Source organism: Plasmodium coatneyi, chromosome 9, assembly GCF_001680005.1.
Source record: "Plasmodium coatneyi strain Hackeri chromosome 9, complete sequence".
Classification (NCBI taxonomy): domain Eukaryota; phylum Apicomplexa; class Aconoidasida; order Haemosporida; family Plasmodiidae; genus Plasmodium; species Plasmodium coatneyi.
Genome location: NC_033564.1, coordinates 415,788 through 440,035, shown reverse-complemented (window position 1 = coordinate 440,035; position 24,248 = coordinate 415,788). Strand labels below are relative to the sequence as shown.

Sequence of the window (24,248 nt, the reverse complement as noted above, 5' to 3'; positions counted from 1 at the left end):
CTACCGCATGCGTCATGTGGGGGGTTGTTTTAAAGTTGCGTTTGACAAGTAGACCAATTTGCCACATCCTCAAAAAGGGGAAGGGAACGAGGAGATATTCCCGCGTGTCGAAATGGGGTTGGAAACAATTTAAGCAGCACACAACATGCGCGTTAGGCAGAGAGGCGTGGTGCACGGAACGTGAGTGATCCGATTAACACAATGAGGGGTGACGCAATTAATAGGGGAGAAATGAAAAAAAAAAAGAAAAAAAAAAAAAGAAAAAACACATTTTATGTACTTCGCTGCGTGCTACGTTTGGCATACTGCGACATTTTCTCGTGTTGTCACAGGAGAAACCACGCATGTGCGTGAAGAGCAGCACGGAAGGACCCTTTCGCCGCACCCCGAAGGCAGCCATGAATGTACCTTACGACCATGTAGTGTAGAAATGTTTCCAAGTGGCCTACAGGTGGGATACCTAATGCAAGAATGAGGCTGCACAACATGGTCAAAGTGCTAGTTTCGCAGTCTACGTGGGGATCTCCATAAGAGGCACATCGCACGAGTGAATAAGAGCACATGTACACAGTAGTGTAAGCTTCCACTCGTGTGATCCTCTAATTGAGCGTGCCCTGTTTTTCTCCCGTCATTTGTACCACCCCCTCATGGCAACTCCCCCTTTTCACATCATTTGCTCACGCGTATGCCATTTCACAGGCAACCCGAATGCCGGTCTTCCGAACCATTCAGTGGACTATAAATCATGTCACGAATAGGAAGGTTCAATTTAGTGGTTTTGTCTGGCTCTGCGAAGCCTAGCGCAAGCATTGGACAAACGTTGGGGCCCCTAGGTATAACATGCGCAGTGTGTATGTGCACGTGTGTATATGCAACAGGAGAGAATGAAGACAGGGGAGTCCTCTCCCTTTGGCATCATGCCGTCAAAGAGGTTCCCCCCTTAACATACCTGTCACTTTTCCTATTTTACAAAATTTCAGGAATAAATATGATGACTTTTTTTAAAGAGTTTAACGAGAGAACGAAAAACATATCGAAAAATGTGCCGATTCAGGTGACTCTGGAACCACTGAATGACAGGTATGAAGAAAATGGATAGTTGCCAGGAAGGAGCATTGCCGCAAGGCGGGTGTTCAGCTACGTAGTGATGTTGAAGCACGCTGGTTGGAAGGCCTACCATGAGACGCACAAGTTGAGAAGCTTCTCCTGAACGGACTTACTTCGTCCAGGGGGTTCACGCGTCGACGAAATATATCCACACGGATGTTAGGAGGATTATATACGTATCCTACGCGTGTGCATATTTTCCATCCCGTAGGACGTACAGATTTTACCTGAGAACCCCAACGGTCGTCTGGTTTATCCGACGATGCGCAAGAGTACCCATGTTTAGTCCCACGGCGAAGCACCACACTGTCGGATCGATTACGCTAGCGGAGGTATGCCACTTGTCCTGTGTTTCGTTAGCGGGAGGTGGATCTGCGTAGCAGACCGTGTATCGTTCAGTCGATCTCCCCAAAGCAGTGCCTATATGGTGGGGCTTTTTATTCATTTCATCATGTTGGAGTTTATTCCGCGTCAGAAGTGTTGTAAAAGATGGTTTGCTTAATAGGACACTCCCTTTTTTTTTTCCACCCAATTGAAAACAGGTTTTCCACATTGCCAAGTGCAAGCGGATGGACCCCCCATTGATAAATCTGACCCTCAAAAGTATTTGCAAGTATATTATCGGTAGGGCTAGACAAAAAAGGGGGAGATTCACAATACGCGTTGGATGATATGCGCTCATTTTTATGTACCCACGAATGGTGTCGCCACAATTTTAAAAAAGAAACATTCATAAGCATTGCATGGAAGCTTCCTTCCATTTTATTTTATTTTTCTCCCCCCGTTTTGCAATATATTTCAAGGCACGTGCAACAGTATGGGCATAAAGGTGTGCAGAGAACTGGACGACGAAGGTAAGAAGAAGTACTTTGTAGATGTTAACCAGCTGGACAATATAAAAAAAGACATAAGGACTCGGAACAAGCATCAGAAGAGGTCCAAAAAATGATCGACTCGTGTGGACAACTCGGTAAGGAAAGGAGACGCAGTTCCGTGTTGGAGGCTGCTAATCTGTGGTGGATAATTCAAGCATGAGGGAGGGTACCCCGCTAGGCTTACTACCTACACACATGGGTTTTTGTAACATCTTAACAAGGAGAGGAGCCCGTTTTACACAAATAAGGTGGGGGTAAAGTTGCGGCGTGCAGATAAATAATCACATGAAAAACACTACGGTGTTATATATATATTTTTGCACAGCTGGGCCGTTCGGCGTGCAACAAAACAAAAAAAAAAAAAGTGACGGGAAAAAATGCACACATAGGAGGTATGTATGAATTAGCACTGTATTCCACGTACGATGCGATGAAGCTGTCACACCGATGCTGCGCCTACCGCAGAACCGAGACGTCCAGGCCAATTTTGGCGAAGGCGTTGGAACTTTTCTTCTTGTCGTGTATGTACTGGACGGTCTGCAAGAACTCCTTCTTAAAGTTCGCGTCGCAGCTGTCTCTGGAGTACTCCTCCTGGCAAATATGCAGTAGGTAGTGTATGCTGTCTTCCGTGACTTCGATATTTTCTGCCTCATAGTAGTAGACATACTTTTGCAACAAAAAAAGGAAGAGAACTACATTATCGTTATTTGACTGCACGGCAATCTCTGCGTTTTTTATGCACTTCTGGAGGCACTCCAACACTTTGGCACTATTTCTGTATTTGTTGTTTTCCCAATATATATGAGAGCATGCCAGGATGCCCAAACATTGGTCTTTTTTTTTCAGCAACTTATTTGCATGCTGAGTTAACTTGAGGGCAATATTTTCGTAGTTCTCATTTTGGAGGAGAGTAATATGAGAACACAAAATGCCTGTGATCCAAATGATGCAGCTGTACTGTTGTGAGGAGATGTTTATGTCCTCCTCGTAAATAATCAGTGGCTGTGTTATGAATTCGTAACAAATGGCTTCCAAGTTTTCGAAGGAGAGAAAGTCATATGCTTGGACCAAGCGATCGTAGTTGTTCACCACTATGGCACTGTAGAGGAAAAGCTTAAGCGCTAGCATCGGAATTTGGCTACTCACGCAGAGCAGATTCGTGTGAATAAACTTTAAAATGTTCTTTACGTATATGTTGTATTGTTTTAGCTTTTCCTCCAAGTATGGGTCCTCCGGGTTGTCACCTGGGAAGACATCCATGCGGGTGGTACTATCACCGTGATTGTTACGTAGCCGGTTCAACTCATCATAGGTATTCTCATCATGCGTATGCTCACCGGTGAGCTCCTCATCAGGGTGTTCCTTTTTCTCAAACAGATCATCATTCCTCGACTGTGTTTTCCCCCCCGTGTTGGGGACCATGTTCGTGATGATCGTGACTAAATCCAGCATGGTGAAAACAATGGTCGGCAGGAGATGCACCAAATAGGGGCCATTTTCTATGTGCTTATAAAACAGCATGCAGATATTGTACCGTTCATCAATATCGTTAGTATTTGTTATGATGTGAAAGAATTTGCACATTTTTTTTGCCGCATAGGTGATGGTGCTATTTTCTAGGTTGAAAAAGTCGGCCTCCTGTACCTCTCGTTGGTGACAATCCCTTTGGTGCATATCATCTGCGGGGTCCGTTTTCCTCTTCACGTCTTCGTTAAAAATGGGGGAAATATAATTTAGGATTTCTTCTACGTCTTTGTAAACGATGGCCTTATTTTTGCACTCAATAATCGCATCAATGATGTCTAGGCTAAGTTTCTTTTTATGCTTCTGGGAGGTTATGCTGCTCAACAGCGCTTGCATATTCTTCCCATTGAGGGCACTCAGCCCCAGGTAGTTAAATGGAAGAACAATTATGCTAATTATCTGTTCGCATAGAACGTCATTGTTGAGGTTTACGTTAGACGCTATGGTGTATGGAAGTTCAAACAGTTTGCTCACAGTAATGGCATCGTCGTATATACGTATGCATAGAAAAATGAACTCATAGATTACTTGCAGCATTTTAACTACGCTTTCCACAAATTCATCGTCTTCATTGTTTGGTTGGTTGTTTTCTTCGTTACTGTAACGGCGGTGGGTACCCCTGGGTAGATTCGCATAGTTTGCCGTTTTGTTGCTACTTCCCTGGTGGGTCGCTCCTCCATAGTAGGAGGCTTCCTTCATCATTCGTTTCTCCTCCCCGGGGTGACTTTTCGCATCTGCACTTTTGACAATTTTGCAGTTTGGCACGAGATCGTTCGCGTTGATCTGCTGTGTCCCCATCGTTGTAACGCTGTTCGTGGTGACCACATTGGTGGTGACGACATTGGTGGTGGATGTGGTAGTCGTGCCTGACGTTGGGGGGCCTCTCTTTTTCTCTTCATCCCCCTTGTAGTACTCCACTACAGTGTCCCTCGTGGGAAACTTCTGACCCTCCTGTTGGAACGCCAAACTGTAGGAGCCTTTCCCTCTCTCATACGAATCTAAAGTCCGATTAACATACAAAACTAGGTGCTCATAAAAGAGAGAAAAAATATCGACCTCTTTTGGCACTTCATATTTATTCGACTCGATAAAGGATCTTAGCCTTTTCAATAAGGTAATGAGGATGCCCTTAAAATCAAGTGAGCTATTTATTTTCAGAATAGCGTTTAGCAGAATGTCTAAAGTATATATATGACACTCGTCACTGAAAACCTGGACGATGGACTCAAAAATGTACTGCTGAATGAGTGAGTCGTTTATGGTGGACAAATTTTGTAGCAATTTTGGAAGGCATTTTTCTATATAATATTGTCTAGTCATTCCTTCCAATTGGGACATACGTACCAGGTTGGATCCCACTAGCATTTTTACATCCATTTTTTCTCTTAACACTTTATTTCTATTATTACGTATAACTTGTTCGTCTTGTCCCGGTGCCGATTTAATGAGTACCTTGTCACTCATTCTGTTCCACAGTTTGATGCTTTCATAAAAGTTCGAGAGAAGGAATTCAAACGCATCATCTATGTTCCCTCCACCTGCTTCTTCGTATTCACTTCCTGTGTCAGGTATTCTGTCCTTGCACATTTGGATTAAAAAGTAGCGTAAGAATAACCCCCTCAGTGGGTGTTGAATACCCTTACATAATTCTGTCATGTCTTTTAAAATATACTTTGCTTTAATGTCTTTATTCTTTATGTAGTTTCTTCCGACGATGATTAGTAGGTATAATCTGGGGATGATGTTTCCTGCGTGTTGGACACTCTCGTATATATCGATGAACCTCTTTTTATGTTTTTTTTTGTCACTTATAAATGTATCCAGGTGTTGCAATTCGTTGAATATCAGCATGTATAGCTCGTAGTAGTACTTGGGTGACAGCTGTGACGTCCTCAGTTCGCACAGCATGTTCGACGCGTGCTTCAGCGTGTCCCTGAGGGATCCATTTTCCTGCGGGGGGGAGCAACATGTATGGTGAAGCGGCATGTGCACAGATGTGATGAGAATATTTCGGGACAACGTGCATAAACTTTCATAACTAGCGATATCCGAGAATCTTTTCCCTTTTCCCGCGCAGCCCTACCAGTGCCTGCTTCATGTAAAAGCTCTGCTCCTTCACGATGAAAATGCATTCGTCCAAAAATTTCTTCTGATCCAGGGTGGTGTTCGCTTGGTCCCTGTAGCTCTGCATGGTGATCGTCTTCTATTGGATGCTCGGGGGGAAAGAACGCTCAATCTCTTGGCGTGGCAAAACGTTATATCCGTTCGGAAGCTATACGGTTGTATGCTCCCCCAGCAGTGACTCTACACGAGCGGGGGAGGTACCGACAGGCGCATGACCGTTTGCAAGTGTGTGTGCGTGCAGGGAGTACACTTCCCATCCGTATATATACACATATATACATATAAACTGTTTTTTTCCCTTCGCTCAGTCTTGTTTCATGTTAAGCTGTAAGTACGCATGCGGGGAGTACATTTTTTTTTTTACGATTTGGCGCGGGGCCCCGTTGCCTTACTAATGCAGCGGCAAATGCAAGGTTGACGAGAGAAATTGCTCAACGGCGTGCATATCGTATGGACAACCACGCTTCAAACGTAGCTCTAACTGGACTGCTTATCATATATCGAAGTTACAAACAAACGCAAAAAAAAAAAGTTCCCTTTCGGGGCGGACTCCAATCAAGAGAAGGCAAATTTGCTCGCTGAGTGGGTAGAAAGAAAAGCCCACCTTAACGTTGTCACAAAAAGGAGCACTGGTATAAAATCAGAATGGGGAAGAAAATCACGTTAGAATATGACTGAGGGATCCACCCACATTTGAATGCCGTGGGGGTTACCACTTCCTACCCGCCAGGACGTTCGCACAGAATAACAACACAGCTGTGATATTTACGCGCGAATGATTTAAGCGCATGAAGTGCTGATTTGGCTAAATCGGCGTGCGGATGGGCGTTCCTAGCTGGGAACCTTACAAAGGGCGAATTGCACAAGGGTGAAGTTGTTAAACGGAATGAAAAAAATGGGAAAAAAAAAGGTGAAAGGTGACATACAAATTGGCGCATTAATGGGCATACAAATGATCGCACTGTGACCTTCCGTGCGATCCCCCAAATGAACATCAAAAGCAAAACGATCTGCGTCACCGTGTGTATATACCCGCAACTCTTGCGATTGGCTTTTTCACGTGACCCATGTGCACAGAAAAGCTATGCTAATCGGGTGGACGGAAATCGCCACGTGGGAAAAACCGGGGATCATCTCAGTAGGGTTGCATTCATGCGGAGGCACTTTTGAGTTGCACTTACGCATTCATTGCGTGGGCGTATGTTCTCACGGTTCGAGGGGGGACTTTTGGGAAGCGCCATTTAAACAAAATTGCCTTTGCAATTCTGCGAATTGGAAGGTCCTGGGAAGGCCCCATCGTTTATGTAAAAGTAGCTTAACACTATATCGCACGTTTAGTGCTTGAGAACTGGTATTGTATAGCATTTCGTTGTGCAGCGTTTTTTTTTTTTTTTTTTTTTCGGCGTGTCACCCCCGCTGCGGCTTTAAGCAGTTTTGGAGCATTGCTTGTGCAAAGTGAACTTGTAAAAGCTGTTGACACGAATTGGCGGCGTCGCGACAGGGATAAATTAAACGTCATTCCCTTTTTTAATATATCCATTTTTTGCATGATTGTTGTTTAAAAATAAAGAGCATAATTGTGAGTTGGTCAGACAGGCGCACGATCGGCAAAACATATATTGGTCGTGGCGCACCATGGGTTTTACAACTGTGCATAGGTATTCCACCAGATAAGCGTCATATGTGATTTCCCTTTACAGAGATTAAATTATAGCCATCCCCTACTAAATTGTTATTTTCTTTATCCAACATGGGAACAGCAACTGTTGCGGCCTTTCACAAATAACCCGATCAGGTGCGTGCCTTCCTCCAGCCGGTGGAATTACCTCCAGTGTAGTCATACGGCGTAACAGAAAGAACGCGCTTTAAGAATAACCAGTGAACAGGTTAATTAAAGAATAAAAAAAGTGCAATATGTGGTTTTTGCTTTTGTTTTTCATGGTGGTGGTGAAAATGTAGATGAAGAAGCAATTATTATGTGTATCAGCCATTTGGCATTAATAAAAAAATGAAAATGCATACAATAATGGGAAAATATTAAATGAGCAATTGTTCGGAGGAACAACTACTGCATGAATAGGTTTATGTTAAAAAGGGGGTAAAATTTTCTCCCCCCTCGGTTGCGTGTAGGTAGATAAGGTGATATAGGATGATGTGTGGACGAATTGGTAAGTCTCTCTCTTTACTTGTCCGTTCGAAATGTGTTTGAATTATTCGGCACACCACACGTGTGAGCTGTGCCATTAAAACACTCGTACATGCGATCACACATGTAGGGGGCATCCTGTTTTGCTTCACGCAGATGGAGGGAGGGGGATAAAAAAAACAACCTTATTGGTAGTATTATAATACACACGTTTTTTTGTATGACACAAGCGCATATAATATATATGTCACTTCTCCTACATTGCAACTTCACTTGTCGCTCTCGTCACCATCATCCAAACATTCGTAACGGTTCTTCTTAATCGAAACGTTGTTCGTCTTAACAGTGGTGACAATGGCCTTCTTCGGGATGGCCTGTATATCTGCCTTGGTCTCCGTTTTTTCCTTCTCACTAGCCTTGGTTACATTTTTGCTATTGCTGTAGTAGGTCCCTGGTCCTGCCTTCGTTGGGTACTTATAATAATGACCTGACTTGTAATTATTTTGGTAACTATAGTTGTTCATTTTTCCATGGGCATTGTGATGGGGTTTGTAGTTTTTATGTCTCATGGAGTTGTAGTTGTTTGAATAATATTTGTTGTCCATTTTGTCGTACTCAACGTAGTTGCTGCTTCGGTCGTAACTATCCTTGTAGCTTATGCGGTCGTGAGAATTTCGGTAGCCGCTTCTGTCGTAACTATCCTTATAGCTACCCCTGTCGTAACTATCTCTGTAGCTGCCTCTATCGTAACTGTCCCTGTAGCTGCCCCTGTCATACGAATCACCGTAGCTCTTCATGTCGTACCCTCTTTTATCGGGAGCGCCGTATTTTCCGTTTCGCTTTCTTTCATAGTAGTCGTCTCGACTGCCATATTTATCATAATTTCGGTTCTGCTTTCTGTATTCATAGGAGTCTTCCTCCTTTTCTTCCTCCTTCCTGTCATCTTCCCTTTTTTCTCTGCTGCTGCTTATGCTGTCTTTTCGGTCTTCCTTTCGATGGTCATCACGACGATCATCTCGGTGATCATCCCGACGGTCATACCTGCGTCCGTATCTGTCCCCCCTGCTGTCGTCCCTCCTCCGGCTACTACTGTCCCTTCTCTTGCTTCCATCCCTACGGTGACTGCTGCCACGACTGACCTTATTCGAAGGGGAATGACTCCTCCTGGAGCCGTCCTGTGACCCTTTGTCATTTTTCATGTTGTTCTCCTGCTCCACCAGCAGGTGTGTTCTCGCTTCCCAAATATTTTCCCCTTTCTTCAAATTGGGCTTGATCAAAATGTCGATTTTCTGTGTCTTGCTGTTTCCTGTTGTTCCTCCTTGGCCATTCTGTGCATTCTCATCATTAGGGTTATTTCCGCTGTTTTGTTCTCCTTCTTCGACAGGTTTCTTTTTCACTCTCTTCTTCGTCTTAGTGTGTAGCAGAGTGGACTTCAAATTGGTCGTGGTGATATCTTTGCAATTTTCTGAGCTATCCGATTCGTAGGTGTAGTTATCATTGCTCCTGGCAGAGTCATCGTAATTGTTCCCTACCTTCTTATCGTCATTGCATTTGTCGTCCTTTCCGCTTTTATCAAATCCTTTTCCATGGCCACCACTAGTGTTGTTGTTGTTTCCGGTACTGGTACCTGCGTTGTGATCATCCCCCGTTCCGTCATTGTTCGGGTCGTCTTTTCCACTCTTATCTTTCATCTCCTCTGAGTCACTATCATCATCGTTCTTCTTTTCCGTTGCGATAACCTTCACCGTTTTCACAGCGGTAACCTTTTTCGCCTTATTTGAGTTATTGGCATTTTTCACATACTTCAACGAACTGTCGTACAAATTTTCAATGTTGTAACTGTAGGAGTTGTCCCCCCCTTGTGCATTGCAGTTATCTGCTCCGGTGGTGGTGGTGGTGGTGGTGGTTCCCCCAGGTCGGCTGTTATTGGCAGTACTTTCCCCTGCGTTGGTTCCTTGGGATGAAGTGACATTTCCATAGGAGTGGTTATTCCTGTTGATATTTCTGTTGGGGCCTCGGTTCATATTTTCAAATGGTTCTTCGCCTTTCTTAACATTGGCATCATTACTCTTCTTATAATTCATCATGCTGTCCTTACCTCCATCATTGTCTGAGTTCATTTTAGATGCACCAGTAGATCCGCCAGCTTTATTTGTCCTGAAGTTGAGTCCTCCTGAATCTTTGTTACGAAAGAGGGGGCCGTTTTCGCTCTTGTGTTTGTAGCCTCCCCCGCTAACAGCACCAGCACCGCCAGCATCTCCACTGCTGTTGTTGTTGTTGTTGTTGTTGTAGTTGGTATTCCCTCCATCTTCCCGCTTCATATTCTTCATAATAATATTTTTGATATTCGCCTTGTCGTCTTTCTTTATGATATTTAGTTCCTTCTGCCTCCCACTGGAAAAGGGCGAGTCGTTGCTTTTCTTCTCCATTTTTAGGTTCCCGCTTCGGAAGTTGGCAAACATGTCCTTTGAGTAGTCCCCAGATGGATTACCTCCTCCAAATGCATTATTTCCTGTTCCATGCTCATGTGCGTTTGCCCCTCCATACGTTTTATTTTCGAAGGCGTTATTATGACCATGCATTCCTCTCAGGTTCAGTCCTTTGTTCTTGTCATCCGCATTCATGTTCTTTACATTGGTACCGAATGGGCTGGAGTTTGCACTATTATTCATGTCTGCATTTTTGTTGTTCCTGTTGCTCAAGTTTATCCTTTTCATGTTCCCTGTGGAGTTGTTCGCGTCTGGGCCGAGGTTATTCGCATTTGGGCTGCCCGGGCTGTTCAAACCGCTATTTCCTATGCTTTTGCCCCCGCTTTGGTTATTATCAGAGCTGTTTAAAATTTTCCTTATCCCACTGCTGGGGTTGTTACTGGGGTTATTCTTATTCACCATGAAAATCTTTTTCGTGTTGGAGTACTTACCCCCCGAAGTGTTACCACTGTTACTGTTATTGTTACCGTTATTATTGTTGCTGCTTTGGAGGTTGCTACTAAAGTTAAAATTTCTGCCTGCGTTCACGTTTTTTTTGTAGTTAAACACGCTCTTATTTCCGCCACTACTACCGTTCGGGTCGTCCATGTTGTTCCCAACATTTTCATTGTTCATCCCGATAGACTTCTTCTGCTGCGCGTCGTCATCTTCCTGTCCTTCCAGCTTCTTAACCCCCTCCTCACCAACATTATTCGCAATATCATTTGACTCTTTCTCCTTGGTAACGTTATCGGCTAGAATTTTGTCCGGGTTGGTATCAACCGGTTTGGCCTCTCCAAAAATATTTGGGTTGATAACATACGTCTTTTGATCCAATGGCACGGTACGTTTCTTCAGGACTAGCTTTTTCCTCTGTTCTGGTACGGTGGACGTATTGGCATTGCCTTCACTGTTCATGCCGATATTTTTCCCCGCATTATTGTTGTTGCTACTGTTGGGGTAGTTCATACTTTTAAAGGCAAACGCAGAACTAGTATTCATTTTCTCATTTAGCATGTGGGAATTATTGTTACTTCCTTGGTTCATGTGCATGCCACCTCCAGCATTGCTGCTACTATTGTTCATATAATTTAACTTCATGTGTGTGTAATTACTAAAACTTGCATTCATGTTGTTACTGCTATTCATCGTGTTCCCCTTCATATCCATTTTCAAATTTTTGTTGCTATCATTGAAGTACATATTATTGTTCATTCCGAAGGGGCTATTGTTACTACTGTTCATGTTGTTGCCGCTATTCCCTCCTACGTTGTAATTGCTCATCAAGTTACTCATATTGTTATTTCCCTGTCGCAAGGTCGAAAAGCTGTTGTTGGTCCTTCCGATAACTTTTTTAAATTTATTTTGCTTCTGACTGGTGTGGAAATTTTTCATTTTGTCCTTATTTATTATGACCGATATTGCTCCGTGCTCGAATGTGTTATTTCCCGAATAAATCATCTTTCCATTTAACTCCAGCGATCTGTTCATGTCTTCCGCATTGTCAAACTCTACATACGCTGCTGCCGTTTTGCCCTTTTTATTTAAAATGTTCACCCTCCTGATGCGATATCCCTCGAATAACTTGTACACTTCTTCCTTCGTTATCTCCAGGTGTAGGTTACGGATGTACACTTCGTAGCTCGGCGAGAAGTTGTTCATGTCTACGGGGGGGAAAGATAGCGATGTGAGGTAGCCAATTCAGGTAAAAAAAAAAAAAAAAAAAAAAAAAAAAAAATATGCACGGGTCAGGTAAAAAAAGAAAATAAATAATATGCACACACAATTATCCGCAGTTGTAATGCAAAATTACCATTCTTGTTTGACATGAAATAATTTTGCTTCATGCTGCTATGCATGTCGCTAAAATTGCTATCCGTCGTTCTGTGCTTCATATCCTTGTCGTCGTTGTACGTGTCAACTGCAAAGGGGGACAAAATGGGGTATGAATAGAATGGGTTCCTCCACGTATATTTTATGTGAAAATTTTATGAAATTTCACGCGGGTTTGGTGTGAATACGGTCAGGCCCGACCAAAGCGGTGTGTACATACAAGCGAGTAACATATGCACGCCTACACAGGAGGGGGTTCTTTCCCTGCCACCCGAATCGCGTTGTATGCGAGTTGTGCCTACCTAATGGAGCGTCGTAGTCCTCGCACATGTCCGCCCAGCGGTTGCTGCTTTTGTTCTCGTCATTTTCTGCCTTGCTTTCGTTTTCGTTGCCCTTCTCGTCGTCGCCACTTTTTTGGTCGCCTTCACCGTTGTTGCAGCTTTTTTCGCCACTTTCGTCGTTTCCGTGGCTGTTCTCATTGCTACCACTGTTAATGCACGCTTCGCCGTTGATGTTTCCCTCGTTCAACCCTTCGATCGCCTTTCCCTCGCATTCATTTTCTTTATTCGCCTCAATTTCCATCTTGTTTTCCTCCATAACTGCGCTCATTTTATCGTGTTTGTCTGACACTTCGGTTGGACCTTCTGAGCTTGGTCACTACTTCGCTACTTCTCTACTCTGCTTCTTCGATGCTATGTTGGCTTATTCGTGTATGTTCCTTTTTTGGCCCTCTGTGGGTATTCTCCTTGCGCTTAGCAGTTTTCTCTTCTGATAGCTGAGCGATGGAAATCCCCTTTAGACACCTTTCAAAAGATAAACACTTGATCAGCAATATTTATTCTGTGAAGAACTTGTATTTGTTTCTATTTATAAACTTGGCAAAAACAACTTGACAACTTATGAGCGTGGGTTGGTGCGAAGTGCGCGTTTGTGGAAATTTTCTACACAAATGAATGTCGTCAATGTACCCAAGCATATAAAAAAAAAATTTTCTCTTTTCTTTTTTTTTGTCTTTAAAAATGGTCACTGAATTGGTCTAAAATGCGCGTAAATAATTTTTGTTCTGTTCGTATTGGCAATTATTTGACAACTGTCCACATGTACACTTAAATATATTTTAAAATGTACTCTTATCAAAAATAACTTTTCAAGGGATACAACAAGCGTAGTGACGATGTGCTTTCTTCATTAAATGGCCAAAAGGTCAAAGAATAGCGGTATGTCCTACGCTGACGTGAAAATTTTTCGTGCGCGTAATTTCCCCTAGCGTTGGATTTACACCTTGGAGTATATTTTTTTACATGCACGTTTTGGTGATGCGTATGTGGTATGTGCGTGTTGGCCTTTTGAAAACTTCTTTAATTCGGGGTCTCAAGCTGTAGGTTTTTCTTTGACGTTAATTTTATTTTCTCCTTTATTTTGTCTAATCCTTAATTTCTTCCCTTCCGTTGCGGTGAAAGCTCCTTCGTGCTTGCACCAAACTTTGACTCTTCAGCAGGAGCTCGTAAAGTGGGCGCTCACAGGTAGACGATCGCGAGTGACAATTTATCACGCACAAATCGGCACGAGCAAAATGGTCGCAAATAATATTTCATAAACACAATAAGGCACGAATGGCGCTTCAAAATTCAAAATTGAAAATATGTCCTGACCTGATTTATCGTAAAAATTGACGAGTCTTTCTTGCTATAACATCCATTTTTTTTGAGAAGCGCTTTTGTTTATATTTTTGTTCAGGCAAATTATGCGAATGTTTGAAATTGGAAGGCGAGCTTTCGTCATACATATGTAAATGCCACGTGGAGTAAAACTGCGAAGGACATCAACTTGTGAAAGTCGCTCACCTGCTTGGTTTTCTTAAATGCTCACACTATGTAATTTGTACAAAGAGTGGGCATAGAAAAACGACGTGATGGAAAATAAAACGAAACGAAGTACAAACTGGACATCCAACTGACACATGCAAAATTGTACACAAATTTGCAATTTTCGATTTGAAAGCTCCAAAACATGGACGCAATTTTCTGCCTCTTTTTTTCTTTTCCTTTTATCGTGTTATTTTCCCCTACATAATTGCTCGTTTCATAACACGGTTTGTGTGTTACGCGGGTATATGCACGATGGGGTGTAATAAAAAAAAAAAAAAAAATGTTGTGTAACTATGCTCACAATGTACGTTTTTTTTTTCCTCACGTCAAACTGCTATATAGGTATGAACGCGTGACGGTGGGGATATGCTTCGCAAAATACGTATGCGTAATATGCGATTGGCGCAAAAGGGGATGTGTTGCATACGGCATAAAGCAGTTGCGGGCACGACCGACATACGGGCGAATGCTGCTCTGTGGGGTGATACGAACACGCATGTGCATACGTACGCAAGTTATTGGCTCGTTTCACAATATTGCCGTTGATTCCTCGCCAATTAAACGGGGAAAACTACGCTGAAGTGGTCCTCGTGCAAACGTAGGAATGCAAGTGGAGGTACGAAAAAGCACGCATGAAAATATCGCTACGCGGATGCAGTTATACAAGTGTAGCCATAAAAAGTGCCGTCGTACAAATGTAGTCATGCGAAAATACGTATGCTATATATATCCTTCACATATGAATACATATAAATTCTTCTTTCTTCTTTCCTATATTTCTGTAGGCATTCGTTTTGTACTCCTTTGCACTTTTTTTTTTCTTTCTTTGGCCTTGGTCACTCTGTGGGAACGTTTTTATCGTACTCCTTTTTCTGTTGGCATGAAATGGGAGCAAAGAAGCATTTCGCATATATGCGGAGTGATCATATAAACACGTGCAAACGTGCTATAAGCATCTGTACGGATCTCTGTCGCGTAGGTACTTGTATATATATAGGCATATATACATATGTATATATGTATAGCTACGCGCGAAAATAAAACGTGGTTTATTTTCTCCTCTTAAGGGCTACATATATGTATGCAAATGGAATGGATACATATATTATCACTTAGATGAAAATTAAAAGGCGATTAAAAAAAAAAGAGATTATCTATCATTCGTTTTAATTATATAGTAGCATTGTAGCACTATTTGCTTTTTTTTTTTTTTTCTTTTCCTTTTGGAAGGTTATTATTTTCATGTGGGGCAATTTTTTTTTTCAAGGGCAAAAAAATGGTTTTATTTTTTTTTTACGAAATTTACATATAACGACAGGGGTACGACGCGTGAAAACATGCATGTAATTTTGCGCATAGGTTCGCACGTACGTTTTTTCTGTAGTCAATTGTATGGGTTACCCATTGCGGGCTTAATTGCGCATGTATTTTTTTGTGGGGCACTGTGGGCATACGTGAAGTATATACGGAAATAGGGGCATAACTACAGTATGTTTTTTTTTTTGTTTCCTCTTTATGTTTGCCCCCCTTTGTTTCTTCCTCCCTTGTGGCCCCCCCCCGAGTAACGAATGCAAACGGGGGGTGCGGTGGATAGCGGAGTCGATGGCATAATATTACAACAATACAACAGTACAACAATTGCAATAACATATAGTACCATAATAATATTGCATGGGGGGGCTATTCGACAGAGAGCCTATAAAGGAACAATGCACCCCTAAAATGAAGAATGCCCCGACGGGTTCAGTTCGCAATAAATATGGGGCCGAAGGGTCACATCGGGTTGGAAAGAAAAATAATACTAAACGTGCGTGCAGACGACAGTGCGGTCACGTACTTTGGGGAGTATTTTTTTTTTTTTTTTTTTTTTTTTTGGCGCCTTGATTGGGCGGAAAGTTGGCAAGAAAGTGCAGGCCCACCAAATGAGCCCTCCGCATTTGTACCAAGTAAATAAAAATAATAAGCAGCTTATAATACCCATCAAATATATTCAACAACATACATAGTTCCTTTTTATACTTACGTATGTTGCGCGTACAGATGGGTACGTAATTTGAATACTTTAACGGTGCGCGAGCCGTTCTACTTTTATATATGCACGCATTATTATATGCTTTTATGACATTCCTCATTTCCCCTATTGTGCCGCTCGAAAAAGTGTTTCTAAAAAGTTCTTCACCCCTTTTTTGTTTGTTCTTCCAATTTGTAAAAAAATAGGAGCGGAGCGGCCGTTTTTTGCATCCCCCCTCTTCATCATTTTTTTTTTAATTTCCCGGGGGAAAAACGTCGGTGAAATGTGAACAACGAAAAAGTGACGCAATTTATTTTGTTGTCTGTTTGACCGAAGGCGACCTCCACGTAGCCGTATGCATGTGAGTTGTACGTATGAAAGCACTTATTCATTTGCATTTCCATTTGTGAGGGGGAAAATTTTCACGGACAAAGTAACTTCCCCTTCGGAAATGGACATACGCCGGTATAAGCAATTATAATACGTGCGTATGCAACTTGGCGGCATTTTTTGGTGACTTAGCTTTTTTAATCTGTTGGTGATCTTGGGAGGTTGCAGGGTTAAGCGGCTAAGGAAGGAGCATCCTCTAACCCCAACCTGTTTGGCACCCCGCAAACAGAAAAAAAGACGTTACAAATTGCTGAGTCGCATGTTTTTTTGTACATTTTTGTTTGGACTTCCTTGCCATTTTATTTTCCCTCTTTCCTTTTTTTTTTTTTTTTCGAGAAAAAATTACCGTTCCGTGTGTCAAATAGGAACACATGTGGAATCCCTTTTTTTTGTAAAATTGCAATTTCTCTCATTCTTTAATTTTTTTTTTTTTCTCCGTGTTAGTTTGTGTGTCCCCATTTGGTGCGCTCCATACACATGCCCGTTTGAGTTGCCAGGTTTACGTAAAAACGTTGGCATATAAACAAAAACGTGTGCAGTGTGTTAGCGTTCCGGGATTCCTCATATTTTTTTTCCCCGTTTTTTTTTTTTTTTTTTGCCACGTCGCAATTTGTTTCTGTGTCCTCTTTTGTTGCTTCTCAAGTTTTACAGAGCCACGTTTTGATTCCGCTTCTGTGATCCACTCTTAATGCAAAGCAGGGGTCATAGGGGAGGTAAATCCGCGCCTGCCGTGAGATAACGCAAAATTGGAGGACACAAAAGTGGCATGTTCTACCGCTCACATGAATGGAAGGAGAAAGAACCATCACCAGGTTTTTTCAATTACGGGAGCATACATCTGCAACTCTCCTGTTTGCGCTAAAATTGTTGCAACGGTAGAGGAAGCTACATGTGTGTGCCAATTGTACGCATTATCCAAAAAAAAAAAATAAATAAATAATAAATAAAAGCACTCTCAGCGAAACCGTTCGTGCAATCAAAAAATAATTCTTCAAGGAGCTATCAAAAAGGAAGGAGAAAAAAAAGTCGGTAAAAACCTAGGCAGTCATCATTTGTTTATCTTTTGATTGGGCTTTCCATATTTTTTTTTTTTTTTTTTTTTTTTTTACTTTTTGGTTGATTTTGCGCAACCAAGGGGAATGAAAACTGTTCCTTTTTTTTTTGGTCCATAAAGATGTACACTCCTCATGCATACACAAATGCTTGAAGGTATCATCAGCTCACCTGCTTCGAAAGAATAGCTGCCCTCAATTTTCACTTGAGGGGAGAAAGCACCTTTTAACGATCCCAACATGTCGAAGAAGTACTACGATAAGTTGCTGGGCGAAATACGTAAGAGGAAAAAAAAAATAGACATGTGTATATGGGCAAGGGGAAAGCTAAAAATTATAGACACCTTGTGATGGTCTCTTTTTTTTTTTTTTTTTCCCCCCTTCGACACCTAACCCGTTGTATAGATTGCATGCACATTCTTGGTCAACAGCAAATTAGCGCAGACCGTTGAAAGTTACCTTTTGTCAGGTTCTCTTGTGAAAGAGTTACAAGGAGACGGAACGTTCGCATTAATCTTCCCTTTTTTTTTTTTACTCCTTAGAAAACCAGTCCAAGCCAGTGGAGTCAAAATATGGTTCCTATATTATGCAGAAATTTGGATGGGCCAAGTAAGTAGCAGGAAAAGAGGGACACCCCAGAGGGGGGACAACTAACACGGCGGAGCGGAGCAGCGCCGTTTTGCTTTGTAACACCACCGTGCTGCTTACCCCCGCCAATCATCGCACTTCTCTGTTTTTCCACTTGCAGGGGAAAGGGCCTCGGGAAACTCGAAAATGGAGACGTGAGCATCATGAAAATTAGGAAGTACGGGGAGCACGGGGTAAGTGAATCGAAAAAAAGTAAAAAAATTCCACATGCCTGATAACGCCAAGTAGATGCACGTGGTATTTTCCCGACCCAAACACTTCGTCCTCATGACGATCATGTTTCTTGATGTGTCTGTCCATTGTGTACCCGGGGCGCACTTCTTTTTTCCCCACCCCTACCAAATTTCATTACCATTTTATGGTCCACCATTTTTTTTTTTTTTTCAGCTAGGATATGAAGAACGCCAAAAGAATGAAGACGAGAAGGGAGGCATGTGGTGGGAAGACATGTATAACAATTGTGCCAAGAAAATAAATCAGGCCGGCAGTAAACCCTCCCACCCCACCGGCGAAGAAAAACCGGAAAAGAAAAAAAATGAAAATATAAAATATTCCATTTTTGTTAAAAAGAGCGACACTTCATTAAATTCAGGAAGTGATAAATGCGTGTCTTCCAACTGGGAAGACCAGGCATCTACCCATGACAACAATTCTGAGAAGAATGCCAATTTAAAGGAGGGGGAGAAGATTAAGGGAAGGTGCACAGATCATCCAAACGACAGTGAAACAGACAGTCAGATAAAATCCAGTGGGGCTGACCCCAACTGGAAAATAAAAACCGGCAATCAATTAAACAATAAGGTAGCTATAATAAGTAAGGTAAAGAATTGGTCTAAAAAGAAGAAGAAATGGAAAAAGCGAAATATGTGGGGGAAGTGCAGTGCGAAGTGGTAACCCCATGCGGATCGCACCTCCATACAAAATGATCCTTCCTCGTTTGTAAAAGGAAACATTCAGAAGGGGGAAATTTTGAATCCAGGGTGAAGTGCGACATAGACCCTGCTGCACACACGTAACGGTGTGAAGAATAAAGCGGACCTCTATGTTGACAAGGAGCATAAAGTGCCGCCAACACATGCGATGCTTCATGCGTGCGCGTAGCTTGCCGCAGTTTTGGCGCAATTTTTTACGTTAACTCTTTTTTTTTTTTTTTTTTCGAACAACTGCGAAGTGTTGTAACAGTTTGATCTTTCAAAAGGTTAACAAAAAGGTACAAATAAAATCGATATGAAAAAAATTATCGTGGTGAGTTTTGCAGACGCGATGTAAGCAGCGTTCCTGCATGGTTAAACAAAAAAAAAAAAAAAAAAAAGGCACGAAAAATAGGTGAGGATCCAAAAGAAGAAGTATCATAAAATGGAATGGCACATGTGCAGAAAAGCACCCGTGGGAAGACTCATTTTTTTTTCTTCCGTCGGTCCGCCTTTTCAGGTTCTTCGCCCTCTTCATTGGTGCCTTTACGTTTATTTGTTTTTTTTTCCGCGCTCTTGGCTTTCCCCTTTTTGCCGGAGACAGTTTTGTCGTCCACCGTGTGGTCCGTCTGGTTTGTATCCCCAACTTCGGGTTCATCCGCTGCTTCTACTGTTGGTAGCGCATCTACCGTGGGGTTAGACGGTGAAACCGGAAGACCAACATTCTCGTCGCTCATAATTTTCCATATTTGCTCCGAAATTTTTTTCTTTAAGACTTCGGGGAAGAGCTCTTTGATGTACTTGTAGAGTTTCTGCGGGTACTTGAGCCTCCAGTTTTCGACGCGCTTGGTGATTTTGTTCCACATGTAGCCTGCGGGTGGGTCAAAAGGGTGGTTAGCGTATGGGTGGTTAGTGTATGGGTGGAGTTATACGGTGTAGAAGAGAAGTGGGGCGATCAGAACAATTTGGATATCGTTTCCGTTTCGCTTGGGCGACGTGCCTACCTCGGTTGGGCTCCGCCTTGATGCACTTGTTGATTATGTCCTTCTGGTTGACCTCGTTCTGCTGGTCGATTTCGAAGGCGAGGAAGGTGGCCCATCCGTCACCGAAGTTCGGGCTGAGGCTGATCACGCGGTAAAACCACTTCCTCGCCTTCTGTGTCTTGAAATGCTGCCAGAACAATTTCGCCACGGTTAAAATGACGTAGGCGTTATTCCCACAGTTGTTAAAAGCAGTAACAGATTTGCTATTTTGTAGGTTCTTATTTTCAAATTCGATTGCCTTGGACCAGAGGATGCCGGAGGATGGGCATTCCTTCAGTGCCTCCGAAATGACAGGAGTGATATTATTACTATTGCAGAGAGATTCTATCTCTATCAGTTTGATCCAGAGTAAATCGTAATTCTCGATAACCCTAATAGATGCGTTGATGGCTGCATTTTTACTCAAGTCATTTTTCCCACTGGTTAAGTTGCTGACGTTGGTTCCACTTTTGGTGTCCTCATCGTCATTTCTGTTTAGCTCATCTTCAAGGGCAAATTCGTTGCTCTCAATAATTTCCTTATTCTTTAGAACGTGGTTGTTACTATTGGCCGCGTGGATGCTTTTGATTTTTATTTTTGCCTTTTCCACTAGCGCCCTAGCTGAGGTATAATTTTTTTTTTCGATTTGGAGATCTATGGCACATAGCCAGAGGTTGATGGAGGAGGGGCAGTGCTTCAATCCCTCGTCGTATATTTTCTGTGCATTGGCGTAGTGATCATTCGCGTTACATGCATTACTAGTGTGTGGTTGTTCCTCCTCTACCGGGTGAGCATCCTCCGAGGAGGCATCATTTCGAGCGCTTTTAGCGTTGCTCCCAGTACGACTGTGGTTGCTGCTAAGAATGGTGGAAGCACAACTAGCTGTGTGAACTCCGTTTTCGTGCATGGGTCCTTCTCCCCCTCCCGGACAGTCCAGCTCAGCACGCATCATTTCTAGTTCTATCTGTCCAGCAATCATATAAAGTTTATCAAATCGTTTGTGAGTTTGTAGCGCTTCGTGTGCCAACTCCTTGGCGTCCTTATAATTCCTGAGTAGTCTTTCCAGCTGGATAGACTGCATCCAAATTTTTGGTGTATTACATTGAACTCTGGACTTTTTTAGTAAAAATCTGGCCCTATCGAATTCATTGTTTTCTCTTTCCAGTTTTATGGCCGCCAAGGAGATCACTTCCGTATTCTGATTGTGCATAAATGACTCAGCAAGTATTTCCCTCGCTTTATCAATTTCATTGTTTAGCCACTTTTGTTTTGCGTACATTAACCAGAGGACACTGGAATGTGGGCAACTCTTCACAGCCCTCTGGAGGACCTGTTCCACACTTTCTTTGTTACCATATGCAAGTTCAAGATTTGCCAAGGCTAACCATAGGGACTTTTTCGTTTTAAAAATCTTCAGTGCTTCATTATAAATGGCTCTAGCGGTATGAATCGACTTATTCTTAATACAATTTTCGGCATCCTGTTTGTAAATTCGTTTTTTATTCAGACTCTCTACACCTATGTTCATTGTATTTCGGATGATACTTTCACATGTTAAGGGAAACTCAGACTTCTCACTCTCCTCTGCAAACTTTAACCATTTGTCTCGCTCGAAAACGACATTTTTAGAGGACAAGTTTTCTATACACCTCTTAATAATAATATCCACCATATTGTTATTTCCTTGTTTCTCTTCTAATTTAGATGCATTGATCCATATTTCTGCGCTGGTTGGTATTTTTTTTCTCGCTTCGTTTAAAACTTTCTGTGCTTCCGTATAGGGACATAGTCTAGCCAAGGCAATCCACATTTCGATACACTGTGGGATGCATTCCACTGCTCTCTTTAGCAATATGTATGCATTGTTTTCGCTCTCCAAGGATATGGCCTCTTTCCAAAGACGAACTGAATTGGGAATACACTCGATGGCTTTCCTCAGAACCTTCCTCTTATCATCAACGTTATTTTCCTTCCTATAAGCTTCCAACCACAGTTTAACCGACGTGGGTATTTCCTTAATGGCTTTGGTTAAAATTATTTTTACTTCACTTAACTTGTCTTCCAGTCGTACTGCCTCCAACCAAATATCCTCATTTTTCGAACATTCTATACACCCCTTAGTGATTATTTCTTTTGCTTTGTCTTTCCTTTGTGCTAATTCTTCCACTCTAGCAGCTGCAATCCATCCGGGTCCATGCTTTGGGTTGGTACTGATGACCGATTTGAGTAACGACCTGGCTTTGTTAATATCCGCTATATCTGCGTCGTTCACTAAACTTTTCGCATTTAAATTAGTTAGGTACCCCTTCGGGTCGATAACCGTCTGCCCCTCTACACTGTCAATCAGTTCATCCAGCTTGACGGACAACACTGTTCCTCTCGCTTCTCCAACATCATTTAGAGAAAGTTTATTTACTCCGTTCATGAGCGGCGTATTATATCCCCCTGCGGTGGATGCACTTAGGGGGGTATTATATCCCGACAGGGTAAAAGGCGTGTTCAATCCGCTATATGCTGAGGAGGGAGCATTTCTTCCCTTGGCCGTTAATAAATGTCTACTCAGAAATGGCGTCTCCAGACCAAACCCCCCTCCTTTCATGAATGGCGTTTGCATTCCTAACCCTATAGGTGTACTTGCACCTAAGGGGGTTCGTAACCCTAACGGCGTTTGTATCCCCAATGGGGTTTGCCTTCCCAACGGGGTTTGTGTGCCCAACGGAGTTTGCGTCCCCAAGGGGGTCCTAACTCCAATGAGGGGCGTTCTTAACCCTAGGGGTGTTTTCAACCCATTGGAAGAAGAAGCGGAATAATTCAAGTGCATATTTGCATCGTTCAGTCTACTCATGATAAGGCTATCCGGAGTAGGTAGGTAATTCTTTGGGACTTTCTTCTGTTTCTGTCTTGAATAATTCATAACAGTTGGGATGGATTCCCATTCCTCTGCAGTTACACTTGCTAATCCTTTTTTCAAATCACTAAATTGTTCTTGTATGGTTGGCTTTTGTGCTCTTATTTTTTGTATCTCTTCCTTCAGCTTTATTTCTCTCCTACTTTTTCTCCTCACATCCATTCGTGCATCTATGTTTTCATAGATCGCATCTGCTTCCTTATCATCCTCATCGTATTCTGCATCCTTGAAAAGCGATTCTGAGTACCCGTGAAATTCATCATAGTTGAAATCGGAGTAGTCGTTTTTGTCCTTTTCGTCTGTTGTATCATCTCTACTAACACCACCAGAGAATCCCGTTACTCCTCTTCCCTTCCCGGGTATGTAACCAACTGGTGCCTTTCCAAAGGGCTCTACCTTCCCCGGGTTAAACGTATACATATCGTTTTTGTTGCTTCTCATTTAGGGTGTAACAGCGGTCTTCGCATTTTTGTTGTGCGTCCCGTTGATAACTGATCATGTCGCCTTTGCGCAACAATGGGGGGAAGAAAGGGGGGACGGCGGAATTCTATTCCAACCGGGAAAAGGGCACTTCCACCGCAGGGTTAAATTGGGTATACGTTTAATACAGCCAATTTATTTTTCTATGCACAAACTGAGCCGCTTCAGATGTGTAAGGGGCGGCACATGAACGGGTTTGCTACCCACCGTTTGGAAAACGAAAGGGTGATTTTGATTACACCCTTTTTTCCGTTAACTCATCCTTCTAGGCAGAATATTCCTCGTTGCCTGGGTAGTGGGGAAGGGCAAATGTGATACCTTTGCTTTCTTGCGGATGCGATTAATTTGGCTCTTTTAACTCTTGGGGGGGGGACGTGGAAGAAAACCCCGTTTACGCGGCTGTGATGAGGCCTAGGTGGTGACGTCACCGTTGATGATCATCGTCCCTATGCTAACCCTCGCTGTAATTATACCCCTTAGGGGTTAAAATAAATATTCTAAGTCGAATTGAAGTGGAACAGTCAAATAGTTGTCCTCTTCCTTTTATAGCGCATCTCAGAGTCGGTTGGAAAAAAAAAAAAAAAAAAAAAAAGAGGGGCAAAAGGAAAAAAAAATTTACGTTCGCGGCTACCGTTACTTATTGCTTTCCTTTTTCCCTTACTCCAGTGGCCAAAAAAAAAAAAAAAAAAAAAAATTCCTTTAAGAAATTAGCGGAGGTTCGTAAAACAGGAGAAAGAGTTTATCCTTTGTGGATAAGATTGCGCGATAAAAATGTAAGCACATTTTTATGCGCCCCTACAGAATTGTTCCTTTTTTTTTTTCCTGGCAAACATTTGCTTCGAATGAACCAAGGTCAAGGTAGGATTAAGGTTCCTGAGGTG

General features: G+C 42.5%; 5 protein-coding genes across 5 annotated transcripts; 2 read left to right on the top strand and 3 right to left on the bottom strand.

The window, feature by feature from the left end:
- Positions 1-224: 224 nt before the first annotated feature.
- Positions 225-2,095, top strand: PCOAH_00024240 (50S ribosomal protein L11; the record flags this gene model as incomplete). The annotated part of the gene is made up of 6 exons (XM_020059229.1): positions 225-563; positions 700-833; positions 981-1,080; positions 1,319-1,439; positions 1,650-1,731; positions 1,911-2,095. 5 exons carry the CDS (start codon positions 746-748, stop codon positions 2,054-2,056), a joined length of 537 nt encoding a protein of 178 aa, XP_019915110.1.
- A 343-nt stretch (positions 2,096-2,438) lies between these two features.
- PCOAH_00024230 (Vacuolar protein sorting-associated protein 35) lies at positions 2,439-5,697 on the bottom strand (the record flags this gene model as incomplete). Its single annotated transcript, XM_020059228.1, has 2 exons — positions 2,439-5,456; positions 5,590-5,697. 2 exons carry the CDS (start codon positions 5,695-5,697, stop codon positions 2,439-2,441), a joined length of 3,126 nt encoding a protein of 1,041 aa, XP_019914974.1.
- Positions 5,698-8,045: 2,348 nt separating this feature from the next.
- On the bottom strand, positions 8,046-12,686 carry PCOAH_00024220 (Asparagine-rich antigen; the record flags this gene model as incomplete). Its single annotated transcript, XM_020059227.1, has 3 exons — positions 8,046-11,908; positions 12,058-12,165; positions 12,380-12,686. The coding sequence occupies 3 exons, from the start codon at positions 12,684-12,686 to the stop codon at positions 8,046-8,048; spliced, it is 4,278 nt and encodes a 1,425-aa protein (XP_019914845.1).
- Positions 12,687-17,638: 4,952 nt separating this feature from the next.
- On the top strand, positions 17,639-18,940 carry PCOAH_00024210 (Uncharacterized protein; the record flags this gene model as incomplete). The annotated part of the gene is made up of 4 exons (XM_020059226.1): positions 17,639-17,678; positions 17,941-18,007; positions 18,147-18,219; positions 18,434-18,940. 4 exons carry the CDS (start codon positions 17,639-17,641, stop codon positions 18,938-18,940), a joined length of 687 nt encoding a protein of 228 aa, XP_019915188.1.
- A 502-nt stretch (positions 18,941-19,442) lies between these two features.
- On the bottom strand, positions 19,443-23,328 carry PCOAH_00024200 (PRP1 splicing factor; the record flags this gene model as incomplete). Its single annotated transcript, XM_020059225.1, has 2 exons — positions 19,443-19,828; positions 19,962-23,328. The coding sequence occupies 2 exons, from the start codon at positions 23,326-23,328 to the stop codon at positions 19,443-19,445; spliced, it is 3,753 nt and encodes a 1,250-aa protein (XP_019915050.1).
- Positions 23,329-24,248: the final 920 nt, after the last annotated feature.